Consider the following 22,690-nt stretch of genomic DNA (forward strand, 5'->3'; position numbering starts at 1 on the left):
TCTACTCAAACCTTCACTTTACATGTGCAAAAAAAATATTTTCAAAATTGCAAGTGCCTGCCAAGCCCAATAATCCCCAGAATCTGCCTAGATTTTCCTGGTGTTGATGCCAGCCCTGGCATGCACACTTAAACCAAGGTTAGTGACCTCCCTATTGATACTAAAGGCAAGAAAACATTGAAAAAGCATGGTTTACAAGGTGTCTGAAATATAAGCTTCTATATTTCTGCTATACAGGTGAGGGGACATTTTGTTTCTTGTTTAGTGCAATTTTATATTCACAATGTTGCTCAATCATTATACTTGACATGGACTCTGCTTCTAAAAATAAAATGTAAAAAGCAAAATGCTACTGTATGTTTTTGTGATATGTGCCTGTGACCCTTCCAGCAGAGTCATTGGAAGCCCTGTAAATTACTAAAATGAGTATAAGAAAAGTAAATGAAATACCTTTGTTTTCCTGCAACAATAAGAAATACAAAAAGTTGCTATACAGTAACAACAGCATCAGCCTTTAATAGATGAACTTAAGGGGAAATTATCAACCAAACTGTTGAATAAAGCTGAAGGTGGTTTATGAGAATATATCATATGTAATAATAGGCCCTGAACACAGTAATGGAACTCATTCATCAAAATGGTCAATAAATGAGTATTGCATTGTGATTGGTTGCTATCGGCTAGCTAACTCAGGCCCATTTGAGTGCGAATCGTCTAATGGGCCTAGGCTCTGATACAAAAATGGTCTTCAAAGGTCCATCAGTAGATGACTTCATTAGGTGCTCACTTTAGACTCTATCGCTTGTCACTAGGGTCACCATGCGATTAATAGAATTTTACATGATTTTTTTTTTTACATTACCAGTTTTTAATTTTTTATACTGCATCCAGCCTGTACAAAATTGCATACTGTATCTTCTGAATATATTGGCTGTGGGTTCTCATAATAATTTCTGCTGTTAGACCCAAGTCACCAATGTATAACACTGGCTATGACCAACAAAATCAGTCTTTCCATTAGTCAGATTTGATAAATGAGGCTCACTGTTTTTTAATCAAAGCAAAAATACTTTCTGAATAAGGCTATGTTCACACTACGTATGAGTCCGGCAGTAGTTCGTACGCAGCCGTACATGTGCGGCTGAAAGTACGGCCGTGGGAAAAATAAACATGCGGCTGGATTGCGAACATGCCGGCGAACCGCGAACATACGCCCGTAGTAGAGTTATGCTTCCCTAGCTTGTTTCGAAGCGATCTGAAACAGGTCATTTACTTGGAAATCTTCGCCCAGCCCAATAAAACACACAGAACCTTTTGGATTTAAAAATCATGTTCAATTTGGCTGAAAAAAGTTATCCGTACGGGACCGCATGGAAATCCACGGCCGTAAGTTGGAACATTTCCGTCCTCAAACAATGGTCTTGTTCATTTTTCACTGTGCCGTATACGATCCTGCCATAAGCTCATACGTAGTGTGCATTGTGCGGCCATATATCGTATACTTTCAAGCGAACGCCTCAACCTCAAAACTACGTGCGTATATTAGCTGTTGCACTACGGCCGGAAAGATACGTAGTGTGAACATAGCCTAAAACTGTATAAAAGATATAAAAAGCTGATGCGAAAATCTTAGCTGAATTTGAAGGAAACTACTGTTTAAAAACTTAATGTTTCAGAGATAGGCTATGTACACACTGTTTTAAAACAACAACAAAAAAACATCCGTTATTACCGATTTATAATTGAAGTCAATCAAATGCATTGAAATCAATGAAATGACGGCCACCCAAAACACATTGGGGAAAAATTATCAAGGGCTTTGCACCTATTTTTAGGTTAATAATTGAATTTTTCACCCATTTTTAGTCTAAGTTCTATTGTTCTATTCATGAACCAGTATTTAACAGACAAGTATTTTTAGATGCATTTTTTTTTTAATTTGCTTGTTTTGAGTATTCACCTAAAAATTTCCATAATCCCGGGATTTGTGCCTAACTTATCATTTGCAAATAAAAAAAAAACAAAAAAAAACAACACAAAAACTGGTGCAGGCCTACGCCTGGTCAATACCGGGTGAATTTGTTTGTGACTTTTTACTTAAACACATTTACTTTGACAGTGCGACTTTTCCATAAATCACACACAATATATAGGAACAAAATAAACACCAGCCCACATTAGTATAGTCGCACACATTAAAATTGTTAGTAAATGTCCCCCATAGTGTATTAAAAACCGGACGTTGTTTGAATGGACGTCAACATAATGTTCATGACAATTAGTTGCAGATTATTTTGCAAACCATGGACATTATTTTAAGTTGTTCACACACATTTGTTTTTCACTGTCCTTTCACCGTCTTTACTACTAAATTCAATGGATCTTTAATAAAGAACCACACCCAAAGGGGCCTGAACTAGATTAAGGTACCAACAGCTGTTGTGACAGGCGCCTAAACCTTAGAACAATGATGGCTAACATTGACACTCCAGCTGTTGCAAAACTACAACTCCCATTATGTCTGGGTAGCCAAAGCTATATCTTTGCTTGTTCAGGCATGATGGGAATTGTAGTTTTGCAACAGCTGGAGTGACAAGGTTAGCCACCACTGCCTTAGAATGACAGACGTCATTTTGAGAAAACAAAATTGGACAGAAACATCATGTGAACATAGCAATATACTGTTCTAGCAGTGATCATTGTCCTAGCTATGGTATGGCCGGAAAGCTGAGTAGTGGATGCTATTTCATTTATGCCTGTGTTGTCTAATCCTGTTTCTAAATCTAAAAGCAAGAAAAGAATTTCTGTGAATGGATTTCCCTTTAAACCTGCCTATTCTATTAGCCTCAGCCCACAATTTTATGTAATTATACTTTTTGTATGACTATTTTACGCTGTCGTTGACAAATGTTATACTAATAGAGAGATTCCATTGCAGTTCTCCTAGTACATATTAAGGGAATTCTTGGGTTTGAAATTCTCCAATATTAAAGTAATGAGTCATCAAAGATCATTGCTTTATCTTATGAAACAACAAAACTGAACTTATATTAATTTATACAAAGATGATCTTTGTCTCTTGATAATATCCCCTTAAATAGGCCCTGTGTTCACTGTAAACAAAATATGAATGACAAAATTATCACCTTCCTCTATGATGTTGTTTGCATATAGAACAGATTTGCATTATTGCTCTACTTATAAGAATATATTAAGGAACTTATAAACAGACTGGCACATTACAAACTTAAGGTTCTTTGGTGAAGAATGAAAAAAAAACAACAGTATTTTGTTGAAAAATAAAATTAGAACTTGGTTTTATCTGTTGATCCTTTGGATTCTCTCGCATAGAAGTGAGAGGTATTGAGTGAGCTTCACCATGGCGACAATAGCGATTCCACCTATCATCATACATGTTGGCCAAAATAATGAATGAAATAATACATTGGAACTGTAGAGTTTGGTCAAAATGACATTCTTTTGATTTCCTTCTGGGTCGTAGAAACACGAAAAACGTTGATGCTTTCGGAAATTTTCCATTATAATATTGACAAGTGACAAAGAGTCTTCAAAGTTTTTTCCACACCTTGGTATGTATGAACACTAAAACAAGAAGAAGAAAAAAGGCAAAAATTAAACGCTGAACCCAATCTCTCAAATTGACATACGCATGATAGAAATGATAGAAACTACTAAAGGGAATTTACATAAGAGTAGGGTCTTGCTCAGGTTGGTCCTTTTTCCTTGTCTATTCACAGAATTCTCCTATTTATAGGAACTGCATTATTGGCAAACAAAGGGGTGGAGAATACATCCATGGGTTACACAAATTAGAGAAGAAAACAACCATCAGGCTCTTGGATCAAAATCCAGCATAATGATGGAGTCCCTGTTTAAATTTATGCTGTCTGGCCTCTTCTTTTCAATGTAAATCACTATTTGTGGGGAAAAAAGACTATTCATTTCACATTCATATTATACACATTTTGCAGTGTGTGTATATGTTCCCCCAATGCCTTTTTTTGGTCACTTAAGTCCAAACAACAAAGGCTGTCATGTGTACAATAACTGCTGTCATTCGGACTCAGAAGGTCAAAAAAGAAACTTTGTGGGAACATAACCTGTAATTGTAAAACAAATTGCACTATGAGGCTATGTTCACACACGTTTTTATTAAACGGACGTTATTCAACCGCAAATAATGGCCATTATTATACAAATTATTATTTGTCGTTAAATGGTGGCTGTCCAATAAAAACGTCTTTCATGTGTAAACATAGCCTGAATGTACTGTTCTGAATGTGTCTGAAATAAGGAGTAGATGATAATTACACTTTACATATCATTGTGCCTCCCATACAGTCTTTGCCATAAAGAAATACATTCTCCTTCTCCAATTTTTTTTTTTAGCAGAATCATCTATAGGTTTCCTGCTGTGCACCGATCATGTTGTTATAAATAATAAATTAGGTTTAGAGATTAGACTGAAATAAAGCACACTTCAAAGAGTTTGTGCTGTTAATTCTGCACCATTAGGCCCCGTTCCCACTGAGCAAAGCTAGCGGAATTCCGCGACGGAATTGTCCGCCGCGGAATGCCGTTAGCCTCCCGCTCATAATGGGACTCTATGGGAGGCGCGCGCTCCTGCCCTGTCCGCGCTGAAGAATGAACATGTTCATTCTTCAGCGCGTATAGAGCAGCAGCGCGCGCCTCCCATAGAGTCCCATTATGAGCGGGAGGCTAACGGCATTCCGCGGCGGACAATTCCGTCGCGGAATTCCGCTAGCTTTGCTCAGTGGGAACGGGGCCTTAAAATGAAACTTCCCAGATTGTTGTGTAAAGAAAAAGGTGCACATGCCTGAAAGTTAAAAGAACATTTGTGCTAAAAGTACTAGAAAGAGAATTTTGAATTTCTAATTCTTGACAGCTTTTCTGCGCATTCTATCTATCTATCTATCTATCTATCTATCTATCTATCTATCTATCTATCTATCATGTCCGTAGGGGAACAGTGAGCCCTAACTGAACCCAGCCCACTGTCCCTGCCTACTTAGACGTACTGCCCTAGGTGACAGACCCCAACTGGATGGCAGTACCTACGTTGCTAAGTGCAGGGCCAGACAAGAAAAGTCAGCAGTCTAAGTCAAACAAGCCAGGTACGTATAAACCACAAATCAGAACCAAACTCACAGTCAGAAAGCAAGCCAGAGGTCAAACCCAAGATAGCAAAATAGTACAAAATCACAAAACAAAAAGTCTAAACTATCACTGGCAGCTATGGAGCATCAGCTGTTTGTTTAAATCCACCACCCCTGATTTGCATTGAGCGCCTGGCAGTTCGCAATTGGCTCTGTGCTCCTACACAGCTTCGCTCCTGCCCCCAACTGCTGATAGGCTGCTTACCTGCAGCATCAGCCAGCTAGGCGTGTATGGAGTTGTCAGCCTGCCTCTGTCTCTGCAGTGCTGCAGAGTGACCAGGTAAGTACATGACTCTATCTATCTATCTATCAAAAAAAAATCCACAATGGAGTGCACTCTGCTAGTTGGTGTATCAGGGTGCCAGCAGCTAAAGACTGAATCCACGTCTTCCCATAAATAATAAAAAGAGTTCCGCAGCACTTCCTTCGGTGAAAAAATCAAAGCGTATTTATTTCATATAAAAAAATGCATGTAAAACTTTTTTTGATATGAAATAAATGCACTTGGATTTTCTCACCAAAGGAAGTGCTGCAGAACTATTTTTATCTATCTATCTATCTATCTATCTATCTATCTATCTATCTATCTGTCACAACAGCACAAGTACAAATTTGGTCAGGGAAGGGATGGGGTGGACATGGACAGTAAACCCTGGACTAGTCCCCATCTACTGTCCCAGCCTACTTACTTCAGACAGCCCTAGCTGTGGGCAACTGGGCAACAGTCCTTAAAGTGCGATATGTAGATCATGAAACATTGACAAGATGAACTAACAGACAGGGATAGCCTAAAAGCCGGGGTCAAACCAAACAGTCAGCAAGGTACACAGAGTCCAAAGACTAATCAGGTAACAAATGCCAAGGTCAGGGAAGCCAGATAACAAGGGTAGTCAGGTAACAAAAGTCAGGGTCATAAAAGCTAGAATAATAAAGCAGAAACAGCACAAGATTGTCAAGCACGATAGAAAATCTAGTCTAATAGCCAGTGTAGATGAGGGCGCAGGAACACTTTATAGGAGACCAGGGACCCAGTCAAAAGATGATTGGACTGCCCTCCGATCTCTGGCGAAAGACATGTGCAATACACAACCGGACTGGCAAGAACATCTTCCAGTCAAAACACTGATGCAGCACAGCAGCAGGAGTTTGAAACTCCAGGTTTCTAGGGACGCCATTGTGTATCCGTGACGTTAACCGCCCAGGACACATAGAGTTGTTGCTGCCAGAGGGCTCTCCTGGTGACCCAGGGCGGGTGTTGAAGGAGTGCTGGAAGGTAAGTGTATTACTCATATTCCTGGAACCAATCTATGACTTAAAATCTTTTCACTTGGATTAAAATTCGTTCAAAAATTCACGATAAAGACTGAGACCTTACAATTATCTGCCCGTGTAAATGTAGTCACTGATCAAATGACATGGTCTTTCAACATGTACTAAAATTGTTGCTGATCGTTTGCTGATATTTTGCAGATTGGTTTCAGGATAATAATGAGATTTTTTACACAAATTATCTCTTCGTCTAAACAAAGATCACTTAAAAGGCCAAATGTCACTTCACTTTCACCAAACGATCGCTTGAGTGATTTATCTGTAAGTGTAAAAGGACCTTAAAAGACCCTATGATGCCTGTTGAAGAGACCTGAGTTGTCTTGAAAGCTCGCTACTTAACATAATTTGGCCTATTTTTTACTAGCAATAAAAAGGTATCATATTTGCAAAATTGCAATATTGTTCATCTCTGGCAGCAATAATGTTGTGGCATGGTGTATTGTTCTGCTGAAAGGGAACTTCTGCGTTAGGCAAACAACTGCTGTAAAGGGATTAGCTTGGTTAGCCACAATACTAAGATAAATTGTGCTGTCCCAACATCGATCTACAGGTTTCACAGGGTCCAGGGTGCCAAGAAATCATTCCTGACACCATTACAGCATCTCCATCACCCTGAATAGGTGATCCCTGACTTAAATTGTTCATCAGTTCAGAGTCAACATTGGACCTTCTGTCAGAATGGTGCAGCAAAAATCTGGATTTATCTAAGCAGGCAATGTTTTCCTCTGCTAATTCATCAAATTTTTGCATTCATCTGCCCACTGGAGTTTAGACATTTTGTTTCCCTTACACCTCAAAGACAAAAGCCTTCTCCTGTTATAGCCCATCCATGCTAAGGAACATTGCATTTTACACTCAGAAACATTAGTTGGAGCACAAGCATTGTATTCAGCCATCGTCTGTGACAACCTATCTTCTGTGACAACTTTTGTTGACCCCTTGTGTCTATGCGATCCCCTTTCAATTGATGCTTTACCTTTACACCATTTTAGTATACTCTTGACCTCTGCAAGAAATCCCCCCAAAGTTGTAGGTTTTTTAAATCCTGGCTCTAACAAGCCTAGCACCAATGAACATGTCTTATTCAAGTCTCTCTGACCACTTTAATTAATTTTACAGTTCGAGGCTGGGTTCACACTACGTATATTTCAGTCAGAATTGTGGTCCTCATATTGCAACCAAAACCAGGAGTGGATTAAAAACACAGAAAGGCTCTGTTCACACAATGGTGAAATTGAGTGGATGGCCGCCATATAACGGTAAATAACGGCCATTATTTCAATACAGAAGCCGTTGTTTTAAAATAACAGCAAATATTTGCCATTAAATGGCGGCCATCCACTCAATTTCAACATTGTGTGAACATAGCCTTTCTGTGTTTTCAATCCACTCCTGGGTTTGGATGCAATATGAGTACCAGAATACTGACTGAAATATACGTCGTGTGAACCCATCTGGATTCGCACTGAAAGTAGAATTGTCAATTGGAAAAACTTTTGATGTCATAGAGACATGTTAAAAGTTTGAAACGGTCCAGATCTGAGTGTTCAGACCCATACCGATCAAAGAATGTGTCACGGGCTCCGGCTGCATATGTAAGTCTATGGAGCCCAATTGACATCGAGTGACACAGAGCTGGGAGCAGACACTCTGAAACATGCTCCTCTCCCTGTTTCTTCTCCTGATTGGTATGGGTCTTAACACTCAGACTAATCAAAACTTTTGACATTTTTCTCTGACAGTTTTCCCAAATGACAGTGACACTTGAAACTTGCTCATTTGATTTTATGCTGCACCCAAATTCGCTTACATGAAAGCCCCAATCATTAAAGGGCACATGTCTCTAATAAAGAAAACCTGGCATAGTGGTTTAATAAAAATGGCATATACCCAAACACTCAAACACTATTTTTTGGCATATTTCGAACAGAAATATCCCGGTATTTTTCAAACATAGTCTTAAACATACTAGTGTTTAAAATGATTAAGTATTTTTAAGGCATAGTATTTTTTACATACATTTTTGGAGACGCATTACAATGCTGACTTTGGTATTGGTATTGGTATTGGATGGCAATTGAGCATTTATGTATTCATAGTGGAAAGCTTTTGTTCTTTAACATTTCTATATGGCCTCTATTGTTCTTCTTACATATTACTGTGTGAAGGATAATAATCACATATACAGGATTTTCAACTACTTTATACTTCAAGAAAATGTAATAGTCAGTGACAGAAATGTTCTTTCCTCTCTCACCCATAGTTCAATCTGAGCAGCAACTGTATAAAATCTTGTCCAAGTGCCTTCAGGAAGGCAGCTACCAAACATGGAATATAAACTCGAGGTTTAAAGACAAATAGCAAAAAAAACATAAAAAAAAAACAACAAGTAGATTGTGTGAATGAAAAAAAAAATTCTTTGAAAGCAATTTTCAGTGTTTTAACGTTTGCCGGGCTCTTTACCATGCCTCTTTTGTTTGTAGCTTCCTTTTTTAAACATTTAGAAAATCCAGCAATTGTTCTTTCCAAATTCTGCCAACACACGGTAAGCCGCTGCCAGCCTCATTTAAAATTCCCTCTGCTCCTTTCTTCTTCGCCTGCATGCATATCTTTGAACTAGCTGGCTACAGCTTTCTTACGTATTTCTCTGTTTAAAGCCCTTCAACTCTCAAATCATTTATCTCAAAGACAACACATTTTAAAATACCACTGTCCACTGTATAGGAGGAGTAAAGTTATCACCTAATATTTCCTTTTTTACGAAAATCACTGATCTTAAGGTTTCAGCTATTTATGTATGCTCTGTGTATCACAAGAGTCACTTGCAATTTACCAAGCCTGCTTAGAGGCCTTCCTCCTTTTATTGCCTAAATGAATTGATATTAACAACCTGTTGCAAGTTATTACTGATATTCCATAGTGTCATAAAGTAAAATCAACTGTATGTTTCTTCTCACTGGCACCTAATAACCAATATAATATATGCTAATGACTTACTGTTGTTTTTGCCTAACATTTTTTTTTTCTCTTTGAAGTGTACTGTAAAGCTACTGTATGTTCACAGAATGTTCTCTTTCAGTAAAGAACGGACACTGATTGCAATGGAATCAGTGTCCATTCTTTACTGCAGGGGCGGCATTGTATTGAAGTTATTGCAACGCCGCCTGCTGTGTTCACATATCATTATTTTAATGCCTGTTCTTTAGAATCGGCATTGAAATACTGTATGTGTCTATTAATAGCTGTTCACACAATGTAATGTGCAGCTGGTGGCCGCACTCTGCCTTGAAGTGTATTAGTTGATTTGCGGGCACTCCCAACAGTGCCCACAAGTCAATTGTAAAAAGGAACGTTCCTGCAGCAGATACTGAGGTATCGGCTGCAGGAACGTGCTGAATGCAGCCCGGCGGCTGGCAGATTAACAGCCTCCGTTTCTATGCACATGAAATGTGAACATAGCCATACAGCAATCTTCCTGATCTTGACTTCGGTCAAGCCTATATTGGAATTAGTGGCTGGTCTGAATATTTTTATTAAAAATTGTGCTGCAGTAATAAAAAGATATCATTGTAAATTATTTTTATACCCTAAAGTATTTTGCTGGGAAAGATTTTCCTGCTTATTCAGTTCCCAGCAGCATACAATGCATGGATAGCTTGTATTTGCCAGAATGAGGGACACTGTTTAGCAGCTTTCCAGTTTTACTTACAGACAGATGTCCTAAGCTCAGTATTGCCCTCTGATGTCCTATGCCCTATGGTAAAACTGACTTGTTATGCATGTTCCTCAAGTCATTACGATTACAACGATATATAACATGTATAACTTTTATATTATGAGATGGCCTGTAAAAAATTCAAACCATTGTTAACAAATATATGTTCCTTAAAATCGCTCCATTCCCATACTTATAGTGCTTTTATCCTTTGGTCTATGGGGTAGTGTGAGGTGTAATTTTTTGCGCCATGACATGTACTTTCTAGCGGTACCTTGATTGCGTATATGCGACTTTTTGATCACTTTTTATTAAATTTTTTCTGGATTTGATGCAACAAAAAATGCGCAATTTTGCACTTTGGGATATTTTTTTGCGCTGATGCCGTTTACCGTGCGAGATCAGGAATGTGATAAATTAATAGTTCGGGCAATTACGCGCGCGGCGATACTAAATATGTTTATTTATTTGTTTATTTATTTATATTTATAAAATGGGAAAAGGGGGGTGATTTGGACTTTTAATAGGGGAGGGGATTTTTTATTAATAAAAAAACATTTTTACTTTTATTTTTACTGTAACTAGAAGCCCCCCTGGGGGACTTGTATAAAAACAGCACTGATCTCTCATAGAGATCAATGCTGTGTATATACACAGCAATGATCGATCAGATCGTTGATAGATTGCTATGGCCTGCTGCAGGCCATAGCAATCTATTGCCAAGCCGGGATCAGCGTCATTCTGACGCTAAGGCCCGGCACGGGCAGAAGAACGGATCTCCCCCGAGCGATCGCATCGAGTAGAACAAGTCTTCTTGTACTTATCAGCTGTTGTATGTCTTTCAGGAAGAGTGCATTATTTTTAGTCTGACACAGTGCTCTCTGCTGCCACATCTGTCTGTGACAGGAATTTTTCTATGGGGATTTGCCACTGCTCTGAACAGTTCCTGTCACAGACAGCGGTGGCAACAGCAAGCACTATATCAGACTGGAAATAATACACCACTTTCTGAAGGGCATACAGCAGCTAATAGGTACTTGGAAGAGTATTTTCCACCAGAGTACCCATTTTAATTTATCCTAAAACTCAAAAATGTTTATATACATCATACTAGAAAACTTTAGGGTCTAGCAACTTTGCAGAATATGGTGTACATGTTAATTAACAATGCTTCCATTTACCGTGAATGATTTTCACTAGAATACATGTGTCTTTACTGCTCTTGTGCTGACAGGATGGTGTGCACCTGTAATTACCCATAACTATGTTGTGCCTTCTCCCTGCAGAACAGGGGGAACCCCAGTGACCGGTCCTGACAATCAAGTACTTGGTCAGCCATGTCCTACACACCTGGCATAATAGTATTGAACATACTGAGCATTTGGCATGCCATAATGAGTTGTAATGCTCTTGCAGGTGCAGAGTTTATGGACCATGTAGGTTGTTATGGCTGTTAGAGATATATAGAAATTGAGAAATTACCTGGTTAAAAGAGCTACAGACAGGTAAAATCATGTATGATGCACAGACGTTCAAGCAACAGTGTAAGCAGACCTCATCTGACACAGAAATGACCCGAGCTTCAGGCCAAAAACAGTAAAGCGAGATTGCACTCTGGGGTGATGTATAAATTATGAATATCCCCTCAAAGAATGGTTCTGTGGTTTATATATAGCTCTGATCGTACTTGTGGCATGTACCATGCAGCTTTTAGCTTTAGAAATACAATAACATACAAGAATAGGTATCAGAAAATAAAACAAGGCACATTCCCTTTGTTATGTAAGTTGAATACAGGCTCTGTACCCTCCGAGCACAGTCACACTTTATTTGCTTGCAGTGCCTTACATTAAATTTCATAGTTTCTTTAATTATACCTCATAAATATTATGAATATAAGAATAAAGAAAACTATTTTTATGAATAAACATAATTGGAATTGTCAAGAGTGCTTGGATTTATCCCTCAACATATATCAATTGGGATAATGGGTCAGATTCACTCTCCATCCTCCTCTGCATATTATGTAAGTTACTTTCCTATTAGTCTTCCATTTATCAAACTGGTGTAAAGTAGAACTGGCTCAATTGCCCCAGCAACCAATCAGATTCCACTTTTTATTCCTGACAGATTCTTTGAAGATTGAAAGGTGGAATCTGATTGGTTTCTAGGGGCAACTGAGCATGTTCTACTTTACACCTGTTAGGATAGGGACAGGGAAACACAAGGACAGGTGAGCCCTTAAACTGGCACCCGCCCCACTGCCCCTACCTGCTTGCCTCAGAAGCTCTAATAGCAACGGACAACTGGACGGCAGTCCCTGATCTAACTGAGTGGAACACAGAACAAAACAAGACAATACACAACACAATAAAGGGAAAGTCAGGAGTCCAAGTCAAAACCAACCGAGCAGCAAAGTACAAAATCGTGTCCAGTGGGGTAGTCAAAGGGTTAATAGCCGAAGTCAGGTAACCAGATAATAAATGCAGGAAAGCGCTAGATCAAGTAAACTAGGAGCTAGATACTATCACAGGCAGGAACATGATACAAATGCTGGTACTTATGCAACCTGTAGTCCCAGCCTCAGGCTTGATTGGGGCTGAGGCTCTAGGTCCTGCACAGATACTGACAGCTTACTGGTGAGTCAGCTGTCCGTCAACAATCAGTGAGCACACACACAACACCTAAGTTGATCAGCCAGGGGAGTGAAACCCTGGCCTCTGCTACAACATGAAATAGCAGAGCAGAGTAGGTGAAAAACAAGAGAAGCAGTCCGGCTGCTATGGACGCCGTCGTCGTGCCCACAGCAACCGGCCTGAGCGATTGTTATGAATGCTTTGGGCGCACACATCTGCGATGCCAGGAGCTGAATGCACGACTCGAGTCCTAACAACACCAGTTTGATAAATCTCCCCCTGTGTGTTTGTCTCTGTGGATCATGACATCATACCAGTATTATCACTTGTGAGCATGCAGGGCTGTTTCAGGGCTGTTATAACCTAAGTCTATGGTGGGAAAATTTCTCTAATATGATTTTATGCTTACTGTACACATAAGAAGATCTTCCAGAGCTGTTATATGTAAATGTGCACAAAAAAGTAAAGATTTAAAATATTTTTCAGCTTCGTTATGGTGTCAGTGTGTACATAAATGGCAACCTGTATCCCCAATATAAGGCCATGTTCCCGGCCACGGAACGGCTGGTGTCAGAAAAGATCATCCCATCCGGTACTGCAGTACCGGCCGGATGATCTTCACTGCGGCTGAATTCGGATGCAAGTGCATCATTGTGTGCCCGCATCTGAATTCTCCGCTGCACACAATGGAGCGTGCGGCCGGGGCTGCACATTTCATTGTGTGAACTGACAGGTTCTCTGACATGTCTGTTTTTTTGCGCCACCCCTAGGGATCCCAGCCGGAGTGTATACCATGTGTATACACTCTGGCAGGGATTCCATAGAGGGCAGCACAATGTAAGGGTTATAATAATCACGGCCATTGTTTCAAATCGGCAACAACAGCCATGATTAATATGAACCTTACGTTGTGTGAGCGTAGCCTAACACTGCCTGCGCACTGGCCTTGATTTAGAATTATCTAATTTTTATTTATATTAATTTCCACATCAATATGCATTTATATACATGCAAGTAAGCATATACACATAAATGTACATGGTGATTTGGAGCTACACATTGGTGCACTATTGTCAGAATTGTCAAAATGTGCATACATGCCTTGCACCATACTATGTGTTTTAGATACTTTGGCCTAGATTTATCATGGTGTTTGGGACAAGAATGTCTCCTAGACAGATAGCAGCCAATCACAGCTCATATGCCTGTTTGGTGCTGACACAGCCTGATCTGACCTCTCTCCCCCCTGTGCACTTATCCTAGTATACTGACTGTCACCCAGTCGGGGTCTGCCATTTAGGGTGGCTCTTCCAAGTAGATAGGGACAGTGGAGTGGGTAAGCACAAGGCTGCACTGATCCCTACCTAATATGGCAGCACCATTGTGTCCATAAGAAGCATGAAAAATCCCTGTTGTTATGAAAACAGGAGAAAAGAAACAATAAGCACCCGGCATGTAGCAAGCACTGATAACTCAGTTATTAATAGCTGTTTTGTGATTTGTCATGCACAATAATCTATTATATATCTCTTCTAGTAGATACTCCGAAGATCTGAGGAGTCTTCATTGAATCCTGACATTTAAACAGTCATATAAATACATTCTTATTTCCAGTGGTCCTAAATATAAAAGATTGCCAACAGAATGATATTTGGCATCAATTATCTCTGCCTGTTTGAATGCATAAAAGAAGTCAACTATTTTGGCAGATAATGATAGGAAATTGTAGATGAGATTTAGTGTTCAGTAAACAGCAGACTGCTTTCACAGATCACTGCTCCACTTGTAGTTTCTGTAGAGTTCATTGGCCCTACGGATTTAAAGAAAATGCTATTTTCTATTCCGAGTTGTCAGTGCCGTCAGGATTCACTGAGCACAGCTGCATGAGTCCAGATTTTAAGAATGCAAGGAGAAGGTAGAGAGAGAAAACAGACAGGCAGAGTCAGGATTAAAGGATTGCATCATAGCACTGTTAAAGGTTGGTGGTGGTTAAAGATGAGAAATGTGTACTACAAGGTTCTAGGTTTTAGATAATAATATGGTACGACAAATTACAATATACATTAGGTAAGCCCATGTCATAGCGAGTATGCTGTTCTGTGAATTATAAAATCTAGAAACTTGGGGATAGTGTTAACAATAAATTTCTGTTGTCACTATTTCAGTTGAAATCTCACAGTTGTTATAAAGTACAAATAAACCACACCATAAAATGCTTTGGGCTATTTAGTTTTGAGTAGTTATAAAAGTCTCCTTTGCACGGTTTGGCTACATTTGGTTTTCTAGTGTAAGTGTAATTATAAATATTGAAAAGAGAATCTGGTTTAATGTTTATTACAATAGCGGGTCTAGAAATAGATTAACACTTAGATGATGTTTTTTTTTTTACTGTTTTACACTGTTTTAGTTTTATTTATTGGGAAACTATCAGCAGATTAGAAGCATCTATGTCCCTTTGCGCACAAGACGCTGAGGATAAGGGTAATTTTCTTACCTAAAACCTCAGCACCATCGTCAGGAACTTTGCAGTTTATAAGTTATGTAAATGAGATGATTTGGTGCACTCGGCTGGGACTACCACCGATTTGTTCCAGCCATTCCACCCCATATTATTAATCTTGAGGAGGTGCTCATCTCTGAGAGCAATGGATGAATATTCATTAGAAGGGGTGGGCCAGCCATATTGGTGCACTGAGGGTGGTAATCCCGCCCCCAGTGCACCAAACTGCCTAATTTATATATCTAATAAACTACAAAGTTCCTAAAAGCAGCAATGAGGATCAAGGTAAGAAAATTACCCCCATCCTCAGTGTCCCATGTTCTATAGGGACATAACAGCAGGTATTAGATACTTCTTCAAAGTTTCCCTTTAAAAGTTATATAGTGTTCTGTTGCTCAGTTATGCAGAACCCTTGTAAGGTATAGCTTTTTATTGCAAATGTTAAAGTTGCATTTACATGTTTTTATACAAGTTAGTGCTGGATGGCCGCCATATAACAGTAAATAACTGCCATTATTTCAATACAGAAGCCGTTGTTTTAAAATAACAACAAATATTTGCCATTAAATGGCGGCCATCCACTCAATTTCAACATTGTGTGAACAGATCCTTTCTGTGTTTTTAATCCACTCCTGGTTTTGGTTGCAATATGAGGACCACAATACTGACTGAAATATACGTAGTATGAACCCAGCCCTAATCTGGATTCGCGCTGAAAGTAGAATTGTCAATTGGAAAAACTTTTGATGTCATAGAGACATGTTAAAAGTTTGAAACGGTCCAGATCTGACATTTCAGACCCCAGCTTCCAACAATTTCCACTAGATAGTATCATTATAAGGCTATGGAGCTGCCTGGATAGAGATGATTGACAGCATGAAGTGCACTGCTTAATTTTGTTGATTCAAGAAGACCTTATCAAAATCCTTAAAGGGCAGCCCCTGTCCACATGCCCAATTAGGGCATATGGATATAAATTTAAACAAATCTTATTTAGGACCCCCTCTATGAGCCTCTAATGAGTTGATCCCTTTCTGGCAGATTCAAGCCATCAGTGTATTAAATGGATGGCCACTCATCTAAATGGGGGCAAACTACATTTTAAATTTGCCCAGTTGCGGTCAACAAAATGTGTCTGCGTTCTCCAGCAAAATCAGCTGTTTGTTAGAGATGCAAGAGGATCTGATTGCCCTGATGGCCACAATATGAAAGGGTTGTATCTAATGAGACCTTAAAAATGTCAGTCAATGACATATGCAATTAATGTGGGAGATTTATGGTGCACCAACTTGAAAGTTTTTTATTGTTTCAATTTCAAATGAGCTGGCATAAAAAGAGATAACTGTCTAACATGTTTAGTCTGTTGCACCAAATGCATTATTCTGTGTACGCCATTTTGATAACTTTGTTGCAATTTCTACTTTAGTAAACCTCAAACTTCTTTTACTAAGAAGGTATCATATTGTTATGCCTCTGAGAAGCTTGGTGTAGTTGAAGTAAAGTACTGTATTATTCCAGGATCACACATCGTAAGATACTTGCCGTTCTGTGACCCGGCCATGTCAGTGAAGTTTATCCCGGCCAGTACTGCAGTACCGGCCGAATGAACTTAATTTCTGTTCAATTGGGATGCGAGCGCATCCGTGTGTGCCCGCATTCAAATTCATTATAGCTCACAATGGGAAGTGCGGCCGTAACCGCACTCTCTATTGTGGGAACTGACAGGTCTGTGCGGCCGCTATTCAATGAAAAGCTGCCGCACAAAACTGACATGTCAATTTTCCATGCGGCTAGTTTGAATCTCGGCCAGAGTGTATAGTATGTGTAAACACTCCAGCTGGGATTCCCTCTGACTTCTATGCAACATATTTTTTGTATTAATCACGGTCGTGATTAATACAAAAAATATGTTGTGTGAACATAGCCGTATACTGTATGTAGGTCAAAATCTGTTTACTCTCCAGCCTGACCCCCATGCCAAGCCTACGCGGTAAAGATGGCTACCACTGTGTGCTGGTGAATCAAATTCCAAAGTATTGCACATTTGCCATAGTTTCAAAGCATAATAATGTAAGTAAAAGACTACAGGGAAATAATTATAAAGAAGGTCCCCAAGCAAAGCAAACTATTGATATGGGACCGTGTTGGATTTCTTACCTCAGAATTTACTTTCATTGTCTCTTCATTATGATACAGGAGAACTTTTTGTCCTGAAGATGTCAGGTTTACATGAACCTGCAGACAGGGATACTGAGAAATTTTCCAGCAGTCTGGACCACAACTAAAAGAGCAGTTGAACGTTTCTGTTATAGAGGCATTCAGTAATGTGCACTGGGTCTCTTCTGTCCATACACTAAGGGAGATATAGAGCAACATAAGAAATCATAATCTTGACACTGCACAAATGCTACGTTTCCTCATTTGAGGACTGACCTAAGATGAGACAATGACACATGGAGTTCTCATTAATATCATTGTTTAAATCACCATGGCTGACAAGTTTAACTAAACATTCAGATGAAGTAACTGTGCACATTAGTACAGTTAGACCTTGGACGCCTATGTTACCTGAGATGAGAAAATCTGGTATGAAATAGGATGAAGGAGACAGCCAGGACCAATTTGTCTCTGATTTTTAGTGATCAGATAATTGAGGTTAAACATAAAATAGAACAAAATGGCAAAATGGTAAAGTAGTTTTGTCTAATGGTGACATGCTGGGAGAATATAATGCCACAGTAATGATAGAAACCAAAAAACCTTTTGCTAAAAAACAAAAAAAAATTTCTTTTGCAAGAAATATACAATAAATGCTCAAAAAAGGATCTACTGCATATATGCCACCAAAAAACTTCTTAGCAAAGAAGAGATATTTGAGCCCACTACAAATAAAAAACCGAAGGGTCGAAGGGTGTACCGAAACGGCGTTGGGGTTTTCCTGTGGGTAAGGGAGCCGCACGGCATACTGGCATGATGTTTGTATCCTGTTCTTATTCTGTGGCATCTATTATAACTCTGTTTTTTTTATCTGAGGTGATTGTCAGTTAATACTAAGCACTTTTTGCACTTTACCTCAGATGATTTAACCCTATATGAACTATGCTATTTATTAGATTTTTTGTACATGCTTTGCCTTTGTTATGTTTGTTTATTGCATGTTGCACTTTTGCACTTTGTAATGCATGCTATTCACTGCCTAAAGCATGTCTTACATTTTCTCAACTATTCATGCATGAGCCGTGTGGCTTCCCTTTCCTTTTGTTTTGTCGGTTTTTGTAGTCCTGCTTTTTGTATGTATATAGCAAATCTTATGAAATAGTGTTTCACAGTAATGATAGGCATAGATACATAAAACTACTCCCACTCCTATTTAGATGCTATTTTCTACAACCTCTTTATGGGCCAGCTTATTTTGGGCCTTCTGGACCTAGCAATAATCTTAGTTGCTTTTTTTTATTGGTGCATTATAAAAGCTATAACATTCTTATTTTGAGCAGCTGTATAATGCCATAGGACAAACTGTAGTTTTGTACTTGCAGTTTTTATTGGTACTATTTTGGTATACCTATAACTGGTTAATTTTATTCATTTTTTTTCCCATTGTTTTTTGCTATTTATTTTTTTGATGTTTACTATTGAGCATAAATAACATGTTGAATTTATTTTAAGGTTAGTAAAATACCAAATCTGAATATAATTTTGTTGATCAGTCTGGGTCTAAATGTTCAGACTCACTCAGCCCATTCCTCTCCTGGTTCTGTTTCATGTGACGAGATGGCTGCATAATAGAAGTCTATGGGGCATCTCCCTGCACATTCATCTGGATAGTCAGGGCCTGAACACCCTGACCAAGAAAATATTTTGACATGTCTCTGTTAAAAAGTACATTTTCATGAAAAAATAAATATATTTATGTGTGTACAGATTCTGAGACCCATATTTTTTAGTTTTTGTGGGCTTGTTCATTTGCTGAATGAGTTTTTCGGGTTATATATAATTTATTAACTAAACTTTATCTCATTTATCTTTGTCCCACTAGGAGACTTGAAACTCTGAACCTTATTACTTAGTATTTAAAGTATTATGGTTATACATGTTATAGTTATACAGTATGGTTATCACCTATAATACCTGTAGCACAACTGGGGACTTTTTTGTGTACCCGGTTGCCTTTGTAACTTATACAGTAGGTACCTATACACCAACAAGCAAGAATGAACTATAAGGCCAAGTTCACAATTCAAAACTCTTTTCTGTTCACCTTTTTGAAACCTTTCTTATTTTTGCCCCCCCCCCCCCTTTTTTTTAAACAAACTTGTATCTATGTGCAAAGTGCACAAAGATATGTGCAAGAACATACAGGTACATCAGGTACATATCACTTTTATTTAGCTGTCTATTATTAGATTAGATGTATTAGATTAGAGTATTAGATGCTTGGAACAAACTTCAAGCAGATGTTGTAGGTAACTGAATGTAAACATTCTTGAGATAAACATATCTATCCTAACCGTGGACTAAATGGACCAGGTGGTCTTTTTTCTGCTGAAAATGTTTGATAAGCTGTTACCTAGGATCTTTCTACAAGTAAACATTATAACCGCTTGAAAAACTCTTATTGATTGTTAGGTTTTCTAAAAATGCAGTAGGCCCAGCTGGTTGTCTACAAGAGCAGAAGGCCAAGTGTTTTACATGGTCAGCCATTCATTTGAAGCCATGTACTACTACATTTTCCCTGACATATCCACTAATGATCCTTTAAGTGAACAGCAGAGAACAGCTGCAGTTAATGGATCTCTGATGCTTATGAATGGACAAATCTGATCCTAGTAGCATATTAGGGAATTGCTTTATAAGTGATTTTAAATATTTAAAGCGTAACTGTCATGTTTTTTTAATTGCAGAAATCAGTAGTATAAGCGATTTTAAGAAACTCTGTAATAGGTTTCATCAGCCAAAAAAGCCTCCTTCTGTACTCAAGAAGCTTCTTATCTGTGCATTATCAGGCAAACACGTCTTCATTACAGAGAAGCCAGTGAAGACGGGCTCTGCTCTCTCCATTGTAAGCCTATGAAGGGGGGAGGGGCTGAGGGAGATGAGGGAGCAGGAAGAGGTGACATGAAGGTCAGCTGTTTCTAGACTCTCTGGGCACCTAAAACGCTAAATTCAGGTGTCAGAAAGGTCAGTGCTTATCTATGAACTTACTGAGAGAAGATTGCAGGGTGTTGTGCTTTGCAGAAATCCTCCGTGCTCAGTCACTCCTAACAGCCCCTCCCCTCTCCATAGCCACATAATGGAGACAGAAATCCTGCTTCATTTGATGTGAGGGGGGAGGCTGGGAGATTGCTTTTTCACTACAGAAGGAAACTCTTTTGGTTTATAAAACCTATTACAGAGTTTCTTAAAATCGCTTGTACTGTTGATATTTAATGTTTTCAGAAAAATGACCCTGAAATGACAGTTACGCTTTAAGTATATGTTGAAAAGGCTGTATTTTTTGTTCTATACAAGTTGACTGTTACATTGTAAGAACTCCCTGTTGAATTGACACTCTACTGGACAGTATTTTCTATATTTTTATAGGTTGTTTGACAAGCAGAGCTTGCAATTAATAAGGGGTTCTATATTATCTTATGAAGGCTTTCACATATACTACCGGTCAAAAGTTTGGGGTCACCCAAACAATTTTGTGTTTTCCATGAAAAGTCACACTTATTCACCACCATACGTTGTGAAATGAATAGAAAATAGAGTCAAGACATTGACAAGGTTAGAAATAGTGATTTGTATTTGAAATAACATTGTTTTTACATCAAACCTTGCTTTCATCAAAGAATCCACCTTTTGCAGCAATTACAGCATTGCACACCTTTGGCATTCTAGCTGTTATTCTGTTGAGGTAAGCTGGAGAAATTGCACCCCACGCTTCTAGAAGCAGCTCCCACAAGTTGGATTGGTTGGATGGGCACTTCTGGTGTACCATACGGTCAAGCTGCTCTCACAACAGCTCAATGGGGTTCAGATCTGGTGACTGCGCTGGCCACTCCATTACCGATAGAATACCAGCTGCCTGCTTCTGCTGTAAATAGTTCTTGCACAATTTGGAGGTGTGTTTAGGGTAATTGTCCTGTTGTAGGATGAGATTGGCTCCAATCAAGCGCTGTCCACTGGGTATGGCATGGCGTTGCAAAATTGAGTGATAGCCTTCCTTATTCAGAATCCCTTTTACCCTGTACAAATCTCCCACCTTACCAGCACCAAAGCAACCCCAGACCATCACATTACCTCCACCATGCTTAAGAGATGGCGTCAGGCATTCTTCCAGCATCTTTTCATTTGTTCTGCGTCTCACAAACATTCTTCTTTGTGATCCAAACACCTCCAACTTGGATTCATCCGTCCACAACACTTTTTTCCAGTCTTCCTCTGTCCAATGTCTGTGTTCTTTTGCCCATCTTAATCTTTTTCTTTTATTGGCCAGTCTCAGATATGGCTTTTTCTTTGCCACTTTGCCCTGAAGCCCAAAATCCCGCAGCCGCCTCTTCACTGTAGGTGTTGACACTGGTATTTTGCGGGTACTGTTTAATGAAGATGCCAGTTGGGGACCTGTGAGGCGTCTGTTTCTCAAACTAGAGACTCTAATGTGCTTATCTTCTTGCTTAGTTGTGCAACGTGGCCTCCCACTTCTTTTTCTACTCTGGTTAGAGCCTGTTTGTGCTGTCCTCTGAAGGGAGTTGTACACACGGTTGTAGGAAAACTTAAATTTCTTAGCAATTTCTCGCATGGAATAGCCTTCATTTCTAAGAACAAGAATAGACTGTCGAGTTTCAGATGAAAGTTCTCTTTTTCTGGCCATTTTGAGCGTTTAATTGACCCCACAAATGTGATGCTCCAGAAACACAATCTGCTCAAAGAAGGGTCAGTTTTGTAGCTTCTGTAACGAGCTACACTGTTTTCAGATGTGTGAACATGATTGCACAAGGGTTTTCTAATCATCAATTAGCCTTCTGAGCCAATGAGCAAACACATTTTACCATTAGAACACTGGAGTGATAGTTGCTGGAAATGGGCCTCTATAGACCTATGTAGATATTGCACTAAAAAACAGACATTTGCAGCTATAATAGTCATTTACCACATTAGCAATGTATAGAGTGTATTTGTTTAAAGTTAGGACTAGTTTAAACTTATCTTCATTGAAAAGTACAGTGCTTTTCCTTAAAAAATAAGGACATTTAAATGTGACCCCAAACTTTTGAACGGTAGTGTATATAAGTATATAGTACCAATATAGTATATAGTACCAATGGAA

At 39.0% G+C, this 22,690-nt stretch overlaps 1 protein-coding gene across 3 annotated transcripts in view; it reads right to left on the bottom strand.

Annotated features, from left to right (window-relative positions):
• Positions 1–3,317: 3,317 nt before the first annotated feature.
• The window catches only part of KCNMB2 (potassium calcium-activated channel subfamily M regulatory beta subunit 2), a 202,484-nt gene continuing 183,111 nt past the window's right edge, over positions 3,318–22,690 (bottom strand). For all 3 annotated transcript variants that reach the window (XM_069973811.1, XM_069973812.1, XM_069973810.1), the window contains exons 4-5: positions 17,536–17,731; positions 3,318–3,603 (exon numbers count right to left, since the gene is read on the bottom strand). In XM_069973811.1, the coding sequence (XP_069829912.1) occupies positions 3,319–3,603; positions 17,536–17,731 (481 nt within the window). In that variant the 3' untranslated portion in view covers position 3,318. The remainder of the gene's footprint in view (positions 3,604–17,535; positions 17,732–22,690) is intronic.

Source organism: Dendropsophus ebraccatus, chromosome 6, assembly GCF_027789765.1.
Source record: "Dendropsophus ebraccatus isolate aDenEbr1 chromosome 6, aDenEbr1.pat, whole genome shotgun sequence".
NCBI classification, from domain to species: domain Eukaryota; kingdom Metazoa; phylum Chordata; class Amphibia; order Anura; family Hylidae; genus Dendropsophus; species Dendropsophus ebraccatus.